The following is an 18492-nucleotide window of genomic DNA, read 5'->3' as shown; positions in this document are numbered from 1 at the left end:
CTGAGGGGGCCCACACCTTCCCTAGTCTTCTTCTTCCCATTAATATACCTGTAAAAGTTCTTAGTATTCCCTTTAATCTCCCTGGCTAGATTCAACTCAAACTCTGCTTTGGCTTTCCTAACCAGGACTCTTGCTGCTCGGGCAGCTTCCTTATATTCCCCCTGTTCTACCTGTCCTTCCCTCCACTTCCTGTAGAGTTTCCTTTTAAGTAATATTCCTTACTATGCGGCAGCTTCAGGGAAGATTGAACGCTACAACGGTTTGTTGAAGACCATTCTTAAAGCCATGGAGGGTGGATCTTTGAAAAACTGGGAAAAACATTTAGCACAAGCAACCTGGCTGATAAATAGTAGAGGTTCAGTGAACCGAGCTGGACCTGCACATTCAGATGTACTACAGAAACTAGAAGGTGATAGAGTTCCTTTTGTCAGATAAAATAATCTGTTAGGTAAAACTGTTTGGGTATTTTCTCCCTCAGGAGAGGCTAAACCTGTCCGAGGGGTGGTTTCAGCTGAAGGTCCGGGTCACACTTAGTATCAGTATTCAGTATTCAGTATCACTGAGGTTGGAAGAGACCTCAAAGATCATCGAGTCCAACCTGTCACCACAGACCTCATGACTAGAGTAGGGAGGACACTACTGCCCACTGCAGGCTTGAACTCACGACCTTCCCATTAAGGGTCTTATGCACTACCAACTGAGCCACATTTCATAGGCCAATTGGGTAATTGGTAAATGGGCCAATTATTGGGTAATGCAAGAGAATGGTGAAATTCAGTGTATTGCACAAAGAAATTTAACTTTAGCTGAAAGAGTTTAATTTCAAACTCTTGTACAGCTACATCACGTCCAAAGGAAGAATCTACGAGGAATATATGGTGCACGAACCCTGAGAACCATGAGAGCCCTGAGTCAACTAAGAGATCCTGAGAATCGCTGTTTCCCTTTCCCTTCGCTTCATCTGCGAGGAGACAAACTGTTTTCCATTTTTCTCATTTCCTGATTTTCTTGGACTTTTGAATCATCTACATCTGAGCATAGCCAGAATGGACTATAAACTTTACTTACAAACTGTAAATATTGTTTTGAATTGGATGGACAGTACGAACAGCCAATGAAATTGTTTAGAAGGGGTGGACTGTGACCGTTTGAGGCTGTGCCTTTAAGAAAGGGACAGTGCTGGGACACTCTGGCTGAATGTTTTGGTGAAGACAAATGAAAACATCGATGTTCTAAACGAATTTCATTGGTAGATTGGTAGAATGCAGTTTTAAGTTTTAGAGCAGCTGGGATTTTCTCTCAGTTCGTCCCTTTCCTTCTCCTTTCCAGCTTGCCTGCTTCTGGCCTCCTTGCCAGAGCGACTTTGAACAGATAAGCAACTAATCCTACTAATAGGCCTACTAGAATTCTGCTTTATTAATAACTGCCTCTTTCTCTCTTTCTAACCCTCTTTGGGAAAAAAGGGAGGTAGGGGGAGAGAAGGGGGTACAGGGGGGGAACCCTCCTCCGGAGGAGGGAATTTCATTCATGTATTCTTGGTTTCTTTTACTTTGCTGTATATTTCTGTATATATATTGTAAATACTGTATATAGTGTATATATATAACCTGCAGTTCATTTTTGCTTGTAAATATAGCATTCCTTTTGCTTCTCCATCTGAGTTAGCTGTGGTGGTTTTTCTTCCTCTTTGTGGGGGAGAGAAAGCTTAGGCTCTCTCAAACCACATCTTCCTCACCAGAATCACAGCAGATTTGCTGCACAAAGAGGCATGCAGGCAGCAGGCTGTTCCAAGGGTACCACATGGCTTCCTGCAGTGCACCTTTTTGAAGTGACTCTGTCAGGAGTGCTCACTCATAATAAAGAAAACCAGAACTATTCTGCCTGCAAGGAAAGGCTAAAACCTGTCCGAAATCTCATGATGAGTGTGCCTGTAATTTATTTAGACATTAATACTGTAGATGAACAAACATCTGCACTGTGCTGCGACACTGGAACAGGTTGCCCAGGGAGGTCATGGATGCCCCCTGCCTGGAGGTGTTCAAGGCCAGGTTGGATGAGGCATTGAGCAACCTGGTCTGGTGGAAGGTGTCTCTGCCCATGGCAGGGGGGTTGGAACTAGGTGATGTTCGAGGTCCCTTCCAACCCAAACTATTCTATAAATCTATGCAAAAGGCAGTCATTGATGGAGATGGAGAAAAATCTGTTTAAAATAAATTTTGATTGAGTTACATAGTAGGCCTCTGTATCCTGGCATTTTTGGCTTCTGTTATGACTTAATCAAATCACAGAACTCTAGACAGGAGTCACCATGCACATTTAAATAATAAAAGGATTTCTGGAATTTTTTAGAAAAGTGAATTAAGAGTATTTATTACTCAGCAGTGAACAACTATCTGTGAGTCAGGTGACTTAAATACATTCTAATCCAAAGCAGCCAGGGCATTAACAACAGTTTGATTGGGATATTAAAAAAAAAACCAAAACACCCAATCCCTTTTGACTAACAAGTGGATGTTCAGTCTCCCAAGAGACAATGAGGAAAGGGAGCATATGATGGTCTTTGTTTCAAAAAGCAGCCTGGAGGCAAGACAAAGCAAGCCGGCACTTACCAAGCACTGCAATTTGAAGTAGTGAAGGCAGTGTTTGTGATCAGGCCTGGGTCCTCGCCTGGGCTCCACTCTGCAAGGATGCTGTCACAATGAACAGCCACGCCAGCCTCTGACAGCGCCTCCTGAATCGCACTTTCGATTTCGCTGTTGTTAAGGCAAGTCAGGCTGGAGCTGAGCAGAGGCTGCACCAGATGTATGTGGGAGCCATTAATTCCAAGAGATAAGAGGGTTTCTACTGCAAGAAGGGGGCCGCTTATTCGACCAATTTGATCAGCGGATTCCAACTTTATTGAGCATCAGACACATCTTATATACAGTTTGCTATAATTATGCCCACTTGGCAACATACTATTGGTTGCTCTCTAACAGGTTACATCATTGTTTTCACAACTCTGTGGAATTCTTCTATCCGGCCTAATTGCTCTCTTTCCCAGATCTCGCCTCCTCCTTATCTTGCTTGCCTCCCATCTCAGGGGCAGCTGGACTTCAGCATACCAAGCAATCAGCACTTTCTCACATCTCCTACTCTGCCACTATATTATCAACAGAGAATTCTTCAAGGCCTGAATTGCACAGGTGTTCCTGGGACCCATGTCCCCTCTTGCTCAAAACAAACCCCAACAACAATTCCCCCATTTTTCTTTTGTGCAAGTAAGGCCTTGGAAGTTATTCTTTGAACACTTTGCATAATACAATTATAAACAAGTTTAACAATAATCAAAATGAGTACAATGATACCTAAGAACCTTAAAATTTACTACTATAATTAACAAACATATTTACATTAAGTCTGGGTATCCCTATCAGACACATCTGAAAAAGTTCAATCAATTCATTATTACCTGCTATGTTGCACCTTTATTTTCTCTAGGATGGTCAAAAATCATAATTTGTTTAATGGTAGCAAGATTTCTTTAATCTGTAAAGGTAGATCTGGCCAGGCTCTAGCTTCACAGACAGAAAACTTGCAGGCAATCAGCAAGAGCAAAAGAGCTTCATTGCTTTGCCCAATATAAAATTACCCATAATAATGTGGTTTTGCTCATCCTAGTAATACTGATCTCTTATTGGTACCATTTGTTGATGTTTTCAATCGAAAATGAAAATGCATGTTGTGTTGTTATGAATTTTGATTTTCCCTCTAGGTGTGTAAAATTATAGCGAACTGGTGAGATAACATATAAATCCCTTCTCCCTACATTCAGTGTTGTAAGGGTCAAAGCATCCACTTTCACACATGCTCAATTGTGCAGGCTTCTTATCTGAAGAAAACAAATTCCCAGTTCTGAATGTTTATCTTTAAGTCAGCTCCTTCTCAGCCGTGATGTCTCCAATTAACCAGACAGTGTCCTTGCAAGTCTGCAAGAGAGGTTTCTTTCTCTTTACCCTCTAAACAGGCCTCACAAGATCCTGACCCTTAATCCCAGTGCACTCTAAGTCTTACAATTTTAACACAAATCACCAGTATATTCATCACAATTCCCCCCTTTTTTTTTTTTTGTCACCATTGATTTGTGTTAAAATTTCCAGATATTTCAGAACCTTCTTAATTGGATCATAATTAAGTTCATCTGTTCTGATCACATTCTGATCATAATTCTCTACTTGTAACTCATTGACATGAGCAATCTTACTTAAAGGTCTTAGTATTTTGTAACAACAATTGCAGAGTATTATGCATAGCAATATTACAATTATTCCAACAATATTACAAACAAATGTTGAAGCCAATTTAGATTTGGTAACCAGAAAGTTAATTTATCCCATATTTCTTTAAATCCACAAGAAGTATCATCTAAAGAAATCTGATGTAACATCTGATTGTGGTTTACAATCGCCTGTAAATCTGTTTCCACTCGTTTATCTAGATTAACATAACTACAACAACTTACATTTATGACTACACATACACCCCCTTCCTTAACATATAAAAAATCCAAAGCTAATCTATTCTGAGTAGACATTTTCGAGAGACTATTGATTTCAATTCACTGCACTTTTATTGCATCTGTGCTTGCATTTACTATGATTTCAACTGTAGCAGAAAAATTTACCATTGCTTTTTCAAGTTCAAGTCTTTTCTCTCCGGTCTGATCAAGATTCCACACATGGGAACGTGGTTTTTGATTTCGATTGGACTACTTATGTACAAATAGGGTTAGGATCAAAATTAGGCTCCAGCAGTATATGTGAACTCTGCCTCCTCGGCCTGCTGGGGTGCAACCAGCAGCCGGGTGTATTTTCTTCTCGGCAGCAGTTACATTCTTCAGGAGCCCTACAGATTTTTTAACTCCTTAACCCACTTCAAAATTCCATTTGGAGTCTCTTCTCTACTTCCTTGGTTAGTTTGTTTACCATTTCCCATTGTGCTTTTGTTATTTCAATTCCTCTTCCTTCAAAATCTTATGTCTCTTACTTTTCCTTTTACTAATCCTTTTAATTATTCCTGATATTTCCCAACTAAAATTTCTCTAGTCTTTATTTCCCACTTATGCCAATCCCTTTCAATAATTTTCCATGGGGATTTAAATCCTTTTTCTCACCACAAAATAGGTTTTCTGTATTTACCAGCCCAAACTGCCTATTTTCAAATTCAGCATTCAGGACAAAATATTTTTTTGATTGATGCTTTTGACCTCAGATTATCATAACAGTTATTGTGATCGATGTTCGACTTCATGGGAAATGCTGTTTCCTCTTAGTCTTGGTTCTTCTGCACATTAGTGAAGGAATAGTTGTTAAAATTAATACCTATTTACTACAAACCTTAACTTATGCTAATACCAAAAAATCCTTAAGACCTTAAAAAACTATGTTAAAATTAATCCATCAAATCAGTGTCTAAAAAGAAATAAAATTATTACATTAACTAAAAAACACTTTCCAAAATTAAAACCTGTTTATACATTCCTTAACTATATTACATGGAGCTCCTTTGAAATGCCTAGGCAGACAACTAAGAAGGTTTGAACCAAAAGAAAATCTTACAATTTGAACTCTTTACTAAGTACATACACCTTACTGCAATTACTATGTACTAAATACCTGTAAATACCAAATGTTTACTTATTCATTATGCTTATTAGAAAAACTTAACAAAACTCTAAATAACAAATCTCTGAAAGATGCTACAATCAGAAATGACAAAATGAGTACTGTTGCTTTAAATCAAAACAGAGTAGTGCGGCTAAAGCCGCTGCGGGGGAAAGGGGTGGGGGCTGCTGCCGTGGCAGCTGCTCCACTGCTGCTGTCAGTGCTGTCGGTGTCGGTGGTGCATCAGCCAGTACCGCCTTGGTCGGAGCCGTCGGTATCCGCGGGAGGAGTGCGGTGGCAGGAACGCTGTAACCGCGAGCCTCCAAGCGCTCCATTTTTTCTAAGAGGGGCCGTAAAGCAAAGTCGGTGCTGTTTGAATTCCTCGCTGCCGGTGTTGTCTTCCGAATCCGAGCCGTCGCTGGCGATGTCAGAGGAAGGTGTTGATAAAAAGGGGTCGAACACACTGAGCTGCCTTTTTCCGGCTTTTTCCCCGCTGTGTGCAAACGGCAGTGGTGACGGCTGGTAAACGCGGTGTGGTCGCCGCAAGATGTATCGGGGGCGGCCCCGGTCGATCGGTCGACAGTTCTCAGACACATCTTTCAGCTGCAACTCAGATACACCTGGCGCTGCATCTCGTCCTGACAGAGTTGCTCTAACTGCAGCAGCCATTCGCTGTTTCAGTTCGTAGGTTTTAACACAGTTCATGCATTCTCGCCACGACTTTTGCAGCTTTATAGCAGTTTTATCACCATCTATAACCAAGTCCCACAACTTGTTCCTGTATTCTCTCCAACAAGCTTCATCAAAATAACTATCTCCGCTAGGGAAATGCCCTAAAGCGGATCTATGGGCCAAAAGTCCAGGCATTACTTTAGACGATATCTCTGCCTTACGCTTTTCGATGACACTGTATTTCGTCTGATGACTGCTTATAGGGTCGGCCTTGCCCTTTCGAGTCTGTGCGCAAAGGTACTAAGGCTGCCATAACCTGTTGACTATGCTCAAGCTGTTTTGTCATTGTCATTGACAACACCTCAGCCTGTTTTTGTAATCCCTTATCAATCACCTCCGTCAACATGGCCATCGGATTGCTTGGCAAGTCCTGAGCCCTCTGCAACAATTCGGCTACCGTCCATCTAGGATCTGCTGATGTAATAAGCTGCTGCGTCTGCTGGTTCCCATTCTGCATTAAACACTGCCTTAAAATTGCCTCTCGGATACCTTCTCCTACGCTTGCTGCTCTAAGTGCGGCAAGCAACTTATCTACAAATTCACCAAGAGGTTCCTGTCTACCTTGCTTAATTCCCATATAGTGAGGATTTGCATTTCCATCCTTCTGCTTGTCAAAAGCCATCCTCACTATCTGGGCTGATGCTTGCAAAACAGGCGGCTGTAAAAGTGCCTGTAACTCTGGTCTCTCATACTGTCCCGTTCCACACAACTGATCTACTGTTACATCAAATAGTGGGTCGTTTTGCTGTCTTTGTACTCCAGCTGCTTGTCTAGCTAGGTGTTCCCACTCATTCAAAAATGTCATAAATTGAGATGCTGTTAGGATCAGCTTCATAACATTATAAGAATCTCTAGGCAACATATTATAGTTCATGTAAATAAAATCAATCATCTGTCTAGCTGGTTCAGATTGAACCCCAAACTGACTCGCAGTCTGTCTTAATTGAGATAACAATTTCCATGGCAATTGGGTTACATCAGCCTGAAAAACATTTTGCTCCCCAGGGACCTGTGTATACATTACTGGAAGAACTTGATGTGAAGCAGCCAGCCGGCTAAGCCCTTCCTGATCTCCTTCGGCATTTAAGTGTTCTGCAACCTTTCGCCAATACTCTGCGTGCTTTCTTGCATGATCTTTAACACCACCTCCAGGATCTACCGCCCTGTTTGTCTCCTCTCCCTCACCTACTTTCTTCTCCTGTACAATTTGCTCAGCTAAAAGAGACGGGGAGGGCTCCTCAGCAGAGTCCTGTGTTACAGATTGTAATTCGACTCTGCCACCTAACCCTTTTACACATGCAGTCTTCTCCTTTCTTAAATAATCCTGAACCTCTTCTGACAAAGGCAACCCAGCATGTGTAACACTTGCTCCATTTGGGTCCGTATAATCTAATCGTACCCTGGCTTGATAAGCTGCCATTTGCTCAGCATGATGCTGATCCAGTGCTGTCATAACCATCTTCCACCATTTTCCATACTCCTCTGCTCGTTTTTCATCATCTAAGCCATGCAGCCACAAGTCTTGTCCAGACTTTTTCCACTGCAATCTTTCAAACACCTCATTTGGGTCCTTAAAATATCCTAACTCTTCTGCATAGCTTAACAGCGGCACCAACTCCTTTGTAAAATTTAACTTACACTGTCGCTTTTCTAAAAAGCATATAAATAAATCATACGCTGCCTGCCTATCCATGTCCGTATTTAAACGTTAATACCTGTGCGCACAGTCCTCGTTTAAGCAGTTTCCGGCTCTACAGCGTCTTCGGCTTCAAGGCTGTCTTCCCTTTTCTTGCAGCCTCCGGTACTGCTATCCCGGGCCGGCCTTCTTCTTGCCTCCCGGCTTACTGCGAATCTCCCAACGTCCCGAAGAACTTCTTAAACCCTAACGTTTGTCTTCATTAGGGTCCCGTGTTCGAGCGCCACTTACTGCAAGAAGGGGGCTGCTTATTCGACCAATTTGATCAGCGGATTCCAACTTTATTGAGCATCAGACACATCTTATATACAGTTTGCTATAATTATGCCCACTTGGCAACATACTATTGGTTGCTCTCTAACAGGTTACATCATTGTTTTCACAACTCTGTGGAATTCTTCTATCCGGCCTAATTGCTCTCTTTCCCAGATCTCGCCTCCTCCTTATCTTGCTTGCCTCCCATCTCAGGGGCAGCTGGACTTCAGCATACCAAGCAATCAGCACTTTCTCACATCTCCTACTCTGCCACTATATTATCAACAGAGAATTCTTCAAGGCCTGAATTGCACAGGTGTTCCTGGGACCCATGTCCCCTCTTGCTCAAAACAAACCCCAACAACAGGTTTCTACCGTGGTGTAAATGTCAATTGTATTCCCATAGACAATGATGTTCCCTAAGGGAGGGGGAAAAAAAGAAAAAACACCAACAAAAAAGGGTGGGTGGGGGGAAATTCTAAGATGTACAATGAAAACCTTATTAGTATAACTCAGATGATAATAACACGAAATTGCTCTCTTTGACCCTCTTAGTTCTCTGATGCTATGAGGCAAACAATGTTACCTAGCAACAGTAGCTAAGATAATTTAGTGAAGAATCTGTACATAACATCCCATAAAGTAGGCAAGTACTTAACAGAAGTATGACGTTCATTTTGAACCTGTAATTTGAAACTATTTTGATTGAAAATCCTCTAGGGGAAAAAAATAAAACCAAACCACAAAACAACCCACAACAAACTCAGTTTTATTTTATTCCCCTCTCCCTTCTCAATTTGGCTTATTCAAAGGACTTATAGTGGGGGGTGTGGAGAGAGAGGAATGAAACATATCATGCAGAAGAACCCCCCCTCCCTCCCAGAGCAGGGAAAGGCCAGGTTCTAGAAAACAAGCTATTGTGCAATATGAGAGGCCGCCAGTGCTGCCACCAAAGCCTAATCTCCAGTGGAGGAGCACGGGGGGCCTGGGTGCTAGCAGGAGCAGCTGGCTGCTCTGCACTGCCCTTTGAACACAGCTGCCTCCCTAGAATGCACCTCAGAGGACACCCCAAACCCAACCACATTAGCCAGCCCCCAGCCCTGCAGGCTGCCTAGAAATCAGCAGGCTTGAGGCAGGCATTTCTGAGCAGTTAGGAGAACAGCCTCTGGCTGTTGCTGCACCCTTTGCAGGGCACTGCCCACCAGAGCAGAAACCACTGCTTAAACCAGCTCCATGTTTCCACTCTCTGGGGGAAGGCAGCTCTGATCCAAACCCATGTCTCACACCTTCCAGGGGAGTGAGTGTGCTTCACTGGATTTAGTTTTGGGCCCCTCATTACAAGAAAGACATTGAGTTGCTGGAGTGTGTCCAGAGTAGGGCAACAAAGCTGGTGAAGGGCCCGAAGACATAAAAAGCAGCTGGCACTGGCTCCCCACAAGCTCTGGAGCAGTAACTGCAATCAGGCTTTGGACAAAGAATTGCATTTCCAACACATCCAGCTTGATATCTTGACTTTGGGCAGTGTTTGTTCTCCTGCATGGTTCTGCAGGAAGCACAATGAGCAGGTAGGAGAGTGCCTTGAGCAGCTAACTTGCATGTTTATCTTGGCATTGGCATTTATGTCTCACTACAAGCAACAGCAATCCCCTACAACCTAAATTTTATTATTTCATAGGCTAAACTAATTTCCCCATGTTTTACTGCATGAGGCACAGAGCAATACCAAACACAGCATTCGCAATCCCTAGCTCCTAAGAATATTAATGAGACACATTTTTAGCAGATGTTCTATTATTCCCCTTTGTCTACAAAATATTTTTATCTGTCTGTATCAGCTTGGCTACTTGTGGCTGCCAAATAAATGCATCTCTTCACAACTGCCAGAGAAAAGAATTGCCCCATGATTACACATACTCAGAAAGTGAGACCTCATTTGGAAAACTGTGTCCAGCTATGGGACCCCCAACACAAAAGGGATGTAGACCTGCTGGAGTGGGTCCAGAGGAGGGCCATAAAGATGAACAGATGGCTGGAGCACCTTTCCCATGAAGTATTTGGGCTGCTCAGCCTGGAGAAGAGAAGGCTCCAGAGACAACTTATAACTACATTTCAGTATCTGAAGGGGACCTGCAGGAAGGCTGGGGAGGAACTGTTTAAAAGGCTTGCAGTGATAGGATGAGAAGCAATTGTTTGAAAGTGGAGCAGGGGAGATTTAGGTTGGACATCAAGAGGAAGTTCTTTACAATGAGAGTGGTGAAATAGTGGAACGAGTTGCCCAGGGACGTGGTTGAGGCCCTGTCCTTGGAGACATTCAAGATCAGACTTAATGTAACACTGGGCAGGAGTGCAGGAGGTTTGGACAAGATGGCCTTTGAGGGTCCTTTCCAACCCAATGCAATCTGTGAAATGATGGAACACATACTTTTGCCATTCACATCAACAACCAGGGGGACAGAACAATTTCACCTGCAAAAGCATTCCTCTTACTGCTCTCAGAAATATAACACAGACTCTGTATAATGTGTGATAATGGAAATTCCACCCAAGGTGTGCATGGCCAAGCTGACTTTCTAAGCCAGAACCCTTTCCATTGCTCATGCCTCACAGGACACCTATCTGCAGGCTGTACTGCTCTCACGAGAAAGCTAAAAAAAGAAGGAAGACACAAGGCTGATTCTTTGTGGTTTTTGCACTACTGCAGCCAGGTGTAATGCAAGAAGTAAATGAGCAGCACCAGTGGTGACCACAAACTTGGATATACTCATTATCAGTCATCTAATGTGCTAATGGTGCAGGTAAGTACACGACAGGTGGATGCTGACAGCCCTGCATTACCTTTACACATTTTCAACTAGCAAGAAGAGAAAAACATAAGCAGCTGAGGAGGGTGCAGGGGCTGGGGAAGGGGAATGAAGCAGTCTCACAAAGAAGGACTTGGAGGTTTCAGTTGAAAAACTCAGTGTCAGCTAACCATGGTCACTTACAGCCCAGAAGGCAGCCCTGTCCTGGTGCTCTGGTGAGACCCCACCTGGAGTACTGTGTCCAGTTCTGGTGTTCCCAGCATAAGAAGGACATGGAACTGCTGGAGCAGGTCCAGAGGATACCATGAAGATGATTAGAGGGCTGGAGAGCCTCCCCTGTGGGGACAGGCTGAGAGAGTTGGGGCTGTTCAGCCTGGAGAAGAGAAGGCTCCAGGGAAAGGAGACCTTCCAGTACCTGAAGGGGGCCTGCATGATATCAGGTAGTGATAGGACTAGGGGGAATGGAATGAAGCTGGAGGTGGGGAGATTCAGGCTGGATGTGAGGAGGAGGTTCTTCACCATGAGAGTGGTGAAACCCTGGAATGGGTTGTCCAGGGAGGTGGTCGAGGCCCCGTCCCTGGGGGTGTTTAAGAGCAGGCTGGATGAGGCTCTGTCCAGCCTGATCTAGTGTGGGGTGTCCCTGCCCATGGCAGGGGGGTTGGAACTAGATGATCCTTGTGGTCCCTTCCAACCCTGAATGAAACTATGAAACTATGAAACTATGAAACTATGAAAGCTGCAAAGGGACTCTTGACAAGGGCTTGTAGTGATAGGATGAGAGGGAAAGGATTGAAGCTTGAGGAGGGCAGATTTAAACTGGAGATTAGAAAAAATTCTTTACAGTAAGGGTGGTGAGGTCATGGATGCCTCCTCCCTGGAGGTGTTCAAGGCCAGGCTAATGAGGCCTTGAGCAACCTGGGCTAGTGGAAGGTGTCCCTGCCGATGCCAGGGTTGTTGGAACTGGATGATCATTAAGGTCCCTTCCAACAAAAACCATTCTATGAACCTATGGAAGGCATGGCCTAGCCCAAAAGGGGAAGGGGCTGAAACCAGTCCCCCCAGGCAGGAGTCTGGGGGTGATAAGCTAGAGTCGGAGGTGAAACCAGCAGCACGGCTGAAGTGCATGTACACTAATGCACGAAGCATGGGCAACAAACAAGAGGAGCTGGAAGCCTTGCTGCAGCAGGAAAGTTACAATGTAGTTGCCATCACAGAGACGTGGTGGGATGACTCACATGACTGAAGCACTGCAATTGATGGCTACAGGATCTTCAGGAGAGACAGGCAAGGAAGAAGGGGTGGAGGGGTGGCCCTTGACATCAGGGAGGCACTAGATGCAATTGAGCTGGGGATCAGGGACCATCAGGTTGAGTGCCTGTGGGTGAGAAATAGAGGGAAGGCCAACAGGGCTGACATCCTGGTTGGAGTCTGTTATAGACCACCCAACCAGGAGGAAGATGCTGATGAGTCATTCTATAGGCAGCTTAAGGCTGTCTCAAGATCGCCTGACCTTGTTCTCATGGGCAAATTCAGCCTACCTGATATCTGCTGGGATATTAACATAGTAGAGAGGAGGCAATCTAGGAGGTTCATAGAATGCATGGAGGACAGAGTCTTATCCCAGGTGCTGTGTGAGCCTACCGGGGTAAGGCTATGCTTGACCTCCTCTTTACCAATAGGGAAGGGCTGGTGGGTGATGTGGTGGTCAGAGGGTGTTTAGGGGTCAGTGACCATGAGATAATTGAATTTTCGGTATTCGGTCAAGCTAAGAGGGGCAGCAAGAAGACCTCCACTCTGGACTTCCGGAGGGCAGACTTCAGGTTACTCAAGGAACTAATTCAGAGGGTTCCTTGGGATAAAGCCCGTAAAAACAAAGGGGTCCAGGAGAGCTGGGCCTACTTCAAGGAAGAATTGTTGAAGGCACAGGAACAGGCTGTGCCAGTGTGCCGGAAGATGAGTCGCCGGGGCAGACGGCCAGCCTGGATGGGTACTGAACTTTTAATAGAACTAAAAAAGAACTAAAAAGAGAACTAAAAAGAGGGTGTATCTTCTTTGGAAGAAAGGTGAGGCAACCCATGAAAAATTTAAGGATGTTGCTAGGTCTTGTAGGATGAAAATTAGGGTGGCAAAAGCACATTTGGAGGTTAAACTGGTCTCTGCTGTGAAGGACAACAAAAAGTCCTTCTATAAATACATTAATGGCAAGAGGAAGGGCAGAGACAACCTCCACTCCTTGGTGGACACGGAGGGGAACGTTGTAACAAAGGATGAGGAAAAGGCAGAGATACTTAACACCTTCTTTGCCTCAATTTTTACTAGCAGGACAGAATGTCTTTCTGACAGCTGGCCTGCAGAGCTGGCAGAAGGAGCCAGGAAGCAGCATAGTTTTCCTCTGTTCCAGAATGGGGTAGTTGGTGATCTGCTTAGCCGCTTGGATCCCCACAGGTCAATGGGACCAGATGGGATTCATCCTAGGGTGCTGAGAGAGCTGGCAGAGGAGCTGGCCAAGCCGCTCTCCATCATTTTTCAGCAGTCCTGGCTCACTGGAGACATCCCACAGGACTGGAAGCTGGCCAACGTGGTGCCCATCCACAAGAAGGGCCGGTTGGATGAGCCAGGGAATTATAGGCCTGTCAGCCTGACCTCAGTGCCAGGCAAGATCATGGGACAGGTCATCCTGAGTGCATTAACACAGCACTTAGAGGATGGCCAAGGGATCAGGCTCAGCCAACATGGATTTAGGAAGGACAGGTCCTGCCTGACCAACCTGATCTCCTTCTATGATCAGGTGACCCACCTGGTGGATGTGGGGAGGACTGTGAATGTAGTCTACCTGGACTTCAGCTAGGCCTTTGACACTGTCCCCCATAGCAAACTCCTGGCCAAGCTGTCAGCCCATGGCTTGGACGGGAGCACACTGTGATGGGTTAGGAACTGGCTGGATGGCCGAGCCCAGAGAGTGGTGGTGAATGGTGCCACATCCAGCTGGCAGCCAGTCACTAGTGGTGTGCCCCAAGGATCAGTGCTGGGCCCTGTGCTCTTTAACATCTTTATTGATGATCTGGATGAGGGCATTGAGTCCATCATCAGTAAATTTGCTGATGACACCAAGCTGCGGGCAGGAGTTGATCTGCTGGAGGATAGAGAGGATCTGCAGAGAGACCTCGACAGGCTGGACGGATGGGCAGAATCCAACGGCATATGATTTAACACATCCAAGTGCCGGGTTCTGCACATCCGCCACAACAACCCCATGCAGAGCTACAGGCTGGGGTCAGAGTGGCTGGAGAGCAGGCAGGTAGAGAGGGACCTGGGGGTACTGGTTGATGGTAGGCTGAACATGAGCCTGCAGTGTGCCCAGGCGGCCAGGAGGGCCAATGGCATCCTGGCCTGCATCAGGATCAGTGTGGCCAGCAGGAGCAGGGAGGTCATTCTGCCCCTGTACACTGCACTGGTTAGGCCGCACCTTGAGTCCTGTGTCCAGTTCAGGGCCCCTCAGTTTAGGAAGAATGTTGACTTGCTGGGAGCGTGTCCAGAGAAGGGCAACGAAGTTAGTGAGGGGCTTGGAACACAAGCCCTATGAGGAGAGGCTGAGGGAGCTGGGGTTGCTTAGCCTGGAGAAGAGGAGACTCAGGGTTGACCTTATTTCTGTCTATAACTACCTGAAGGGGGGTTGTAGACAGGCTGAGGGTGGTCTCTTCTCCCAGGCAGCCAGCACCAGAACAAGAGGACACAGTCTCAGGCTGCACCAGGGGAGGTTTAGGCTGGAGGTCAGGCGGAAGTTTTACACAGAGAGAGTGATTGCCCATTGGAATGGGCTGCCCGGGGAGGTGGTGGAGTCGCCATCGCTGGAGGTGTTCAGGAGGAGACTTGACAGGGTGATTGGTTGCATGGCTTAGTTGGTTGGGTGGTGTTGGATAATAGGTTGGACTCGATGATCTTGAAGGTCTCTTCCAACCTGGTCTATTCTATTCTATTCTATTCTATTCTATTCTATTCTATTCTATTCTATTCTATTCTATTCCATTCCATTCCATTCCATTCCATTCCATTCCATTCCATTCCATTCCATTCTATTCTAAATTTCATTCTGACTCTCAGGCAAGCAAGTTTGGCTAAGCAGGTGGTGCTCAGCCTTTGGCTGCAGCGGCTTCCTCAGAGCACACTGCAATTACTGCATTACCTGTTGGCATTTTGGTGTATACAAGATCAGATTCAAGCCCTGCCTTTCTGAGGGAAAATTAACATTCTTGGTTTATATTGTGATTTTAAACACAACTGCATTAGCTGAGGGAAGGCAATGTTCATTCAACAGTTGACAGTTTCTGCTTATTCCAATTTTAGTGGCTTTTTAGATTACAGTGCTAGTAGCCTCGGAACTACAGATATTCATTATGCACTTAAATTATGTTCCCTGGACAGAGAGCAGTTCCTCAGGATGCTTTTATTATTTAACCACAGGAAAATGTATCTATCTGTGAGTAAACATCATAACCTTCCACGGGGAAAAAAAGCAGCCATAAATAAAGAGCACTAGAGTAGTTTGAACATTTATTACTAGAATGTCAGCATTCTGCTGCAGAGCAGGCTCATTCATTTTCCACAAGTGGAAGCAGAAGATTTCAGTGACCCCACCATGACCTGAATCTTCCTAGTTTGCAAAAGCTAGAGGAGAAAACCAGTATTAGCTGAACCACCGGGGGTGCTCAGGCTGGTGATTCATGCACTGGAATTTTAATGCCAGAGTATTCCTACAAACATGCTTTTAATAAGGCAGTAAACTATGTTTAGGTAAAGAGAAAAAAATAATTGCTCCATTTTGGGCCATTAAAGCAGTTTCGTTCCTTAGCTCTACTCCCATCCTACTTTTTATTTTCATGGAAAGTACAGAGCTAATAGGAGATGAATTTCAATTAGTCACAATTACAGTTGTAATAGGTTACATGCATTAGGCAGCTGGGTTTCATCAGGGAAGCTGTAGCCCTTGGGGCTGCTGCTTGCCCCACTCCCCAGCCCCCAGCAGCAGGAGGGCTTTCTGGAGCCACCAGCACCACCCAGCTTGGGGACCACGCTGCAGGAGCTAGCAGCATCAGAGCTGCCTCACTACTTCTCCACAGGCTCCTCGAGCAACTCTTGCTACTGAGTGCCAGCCACCTTAGGCAAGGAGGAGCCTGAGGAGGAACTAGATGATCTAGCTGGATTAGGGGATCTTCAGAGGTCCCTTCCAACCTGTGATTCTGGGAAGGCTGTAGTGCCTAGGCTGCTGCCCATCCTTGGTGGTACAGTCACTGCTGGAGCTTCAACAGCCTTTGACACCGTCCCCCACAGCAAATTGCTGGCTAAGCTGTCAGCCCGTGGATTGGACCATTACACTATGTGCTGGGTTAGGAACTGGCTGGAGGGCCGGGCCCAGAGAGTGGTGCTGAATGGTGCCACATGCAGCTGGTGGCTAGTCACCAGTGGCATCCCCCAGGGATCAGTGCTGGGCCCCGTCCTCTTCAACATATTCATTGATGATCTGGATGAAGGGGTAGAGTCAGTCATCAGCAAGTTTGCAGATGACATCAAGTTAGGGGCAGATGTTAGTCAGTTAGAGGGTAGAAAGGCTCTGCAGAGGGACCTCGACCGACTGGACAGATGGGCAGAGTCCAATGGGATGTCATTCAACAAGTCCAAGTGCCGAGTGCTGCACTTTGGCCACGGCAATCCCATGCAGAGCTACAGGCTGGGGTTGGAGTGGCTGGAGAGCTGCCAAACAGAGAGGGACCTGGGGGTGCTGATCGACAGCCACCTGAATATGAGCCAGCAGTGTGCCCAGGTGGCCAAGAGGGCCAATGGCATCCTGGCCTGCATTAGGAATAGTGTGGCCAGCAGGAGCAGGGAGGTCATTGTGCCCCTGTACTCTGCTTTGGTTAGGCCGCACCTTGAGTACTGTGTCCAGTTCTGGGCCCCTCAGTTTAAGAAGGACATTGAAACACTTGAACGTGTCCATAGAAGGGCAACAAGGCTGGAGAGAGGCCTTGAACACAAGCCCTATGAGGAGAGGCTGAGGGAGCTGGGATTGTTTAGCCTGGAGAAGAGGAGGCTCAGGGGTGACCTCATTGCCCTCTACAACTACCTGAGGGGTGGTTGTGGACGGGAAGGGGTTGGCCTCTTCTCCCAGGCAACCAGCACCAGAACAAGGGGACACAGTCTCAAGCTGCACCAGGGGAGGTTTAGACTCGAGGTGAGGAGGAAGTTCTTCACCAAGTGAGGCATTCATCATTGGAATGGGCTGCCCAGGGAGGTGGTGGAGTCATCGACCCTGGAGGCGTTCAAGAGGAGATTGGACGTGGCACTTGGTGCCATGGTCTAGTCATGGGGTCTGTGTTGATAGGTTGGACTCGATGATCCTCGAGGTCCTTTCCAACCTAAGTGATACTGTGATACTGTGATACTGTGAACACTTTCACCAGTGCCTCCTGCCAGCATGCACACCCAGCCTGGCTCTGCCTTCCACCCCCAAAAAGCATCCACTGATTTAATCCAGAACAAAGTAGTACCCAGTGCTCACAGGGAAGGGAAGTGTAGTGAACGATGCTTATGGTCAGGATTGTGCCCCAAACATTTGTAGGATATATTTCTCTGTGTGTTAACCCTCCTTTGTTCCCCCTCCTTTCTGGAGGCGGCAGGGGGGGGGATCCTGGCGCCACTGAGTCTGGGTAAACAGCCTACCTGGGCGTGGTCTCACCCCTGTGGTACACAAGGGCAGGCTATATGTTTGTTTCCCTAGGTATAGCATATACTTAGGCCATATTTGGTAGGTGTCAGTTCATTGGTTAATCTTTTCATTAGCAACAGATGCTTATTGGACCAGTATTCACTGGGGCAAATGGTAAATAGGGGTCGTTTGGTAAATGAGCCCCCCACCTTGGTGTTGGAGCCTCTGTGTGTGCGTGCCAGTGCTTCAAGAGGTCTCGTGGTCCTTTGCCACCGTCACCCAGCTGCGTGCAGTGCGGTGGACAGCACTCCATGGGATCAACCGCTGCGTGATCCATCGTTGTAGGAGAAAACCTGGTAGCCCGTGTGAACCAGCGTTGCTGACCTGCCACAGCCCCCCGAGCAGGGAATCTTTGCGTCCTGGGAGAAGCAGCAGCCACGCGGTGTGGCCACGCGGCTGGCGCCATTTCCTGTCTCCTTATTACGGCACATCCGTGCCACGTTCTCTGGACTATAAACATTATTAAGGAAAGACTTCACGAAGTTCTCAGCTTGTGAGTAAGCCAAGCCTTTCTTTATAAAGCTTCAGTTAGGGTAGCGTTTAAATTGCTCCGGGTGGAGGGTTGCCAGTCACTGACCAACCCCTCCCCCGCCACTCTCTGACTCA

General features: G+C 46.2%; 1 protein-coding gene across 1 annotated transcript in view; it reads right to left on the bottom strand.

The window, feature by feature from the left end:
- CFAP61 (cilia and flagella associated protein 61) overlaps positions 1–18492 on the bottom strand; it is a gene marked incomplete at its 5' end in the record, with an annotated part of 345444 nt that overhangs the window by 66777 nt on the left and 260175 nt on the right. The window contains 2 exon segments of the mRNA XM_068142941.1: positions 2610–2841; positions 8691–8744. Of these exon segments, the coding sequence (XP_067999042.1) occupies positions 2610–2841; positions 8691–8744 (286 nt within the window).

The sequence above is a fragment of the Melanerpes formicivorus genome, unplaced genomic scaffold (assembly GCF_026170545.1).
Source record: "Melanerpes formicivorus ecotype bairdi unplaced genomic scaffold, bMelFor1.0.p_v2 SCAF_9, whole genome shotgun sequence".
NCBI classification, from domain to species: Eukaryota; Metazoa; Chordata; class Aves; order Piciformes; family Picidae; genus Melanerpes; species Melanerpes formicivorus.
The sequence above is the reverse complement of the archived record's forward strand: the minus strand, read 5'-3'. Positions and strand labels throughout refer to the sequence as shown.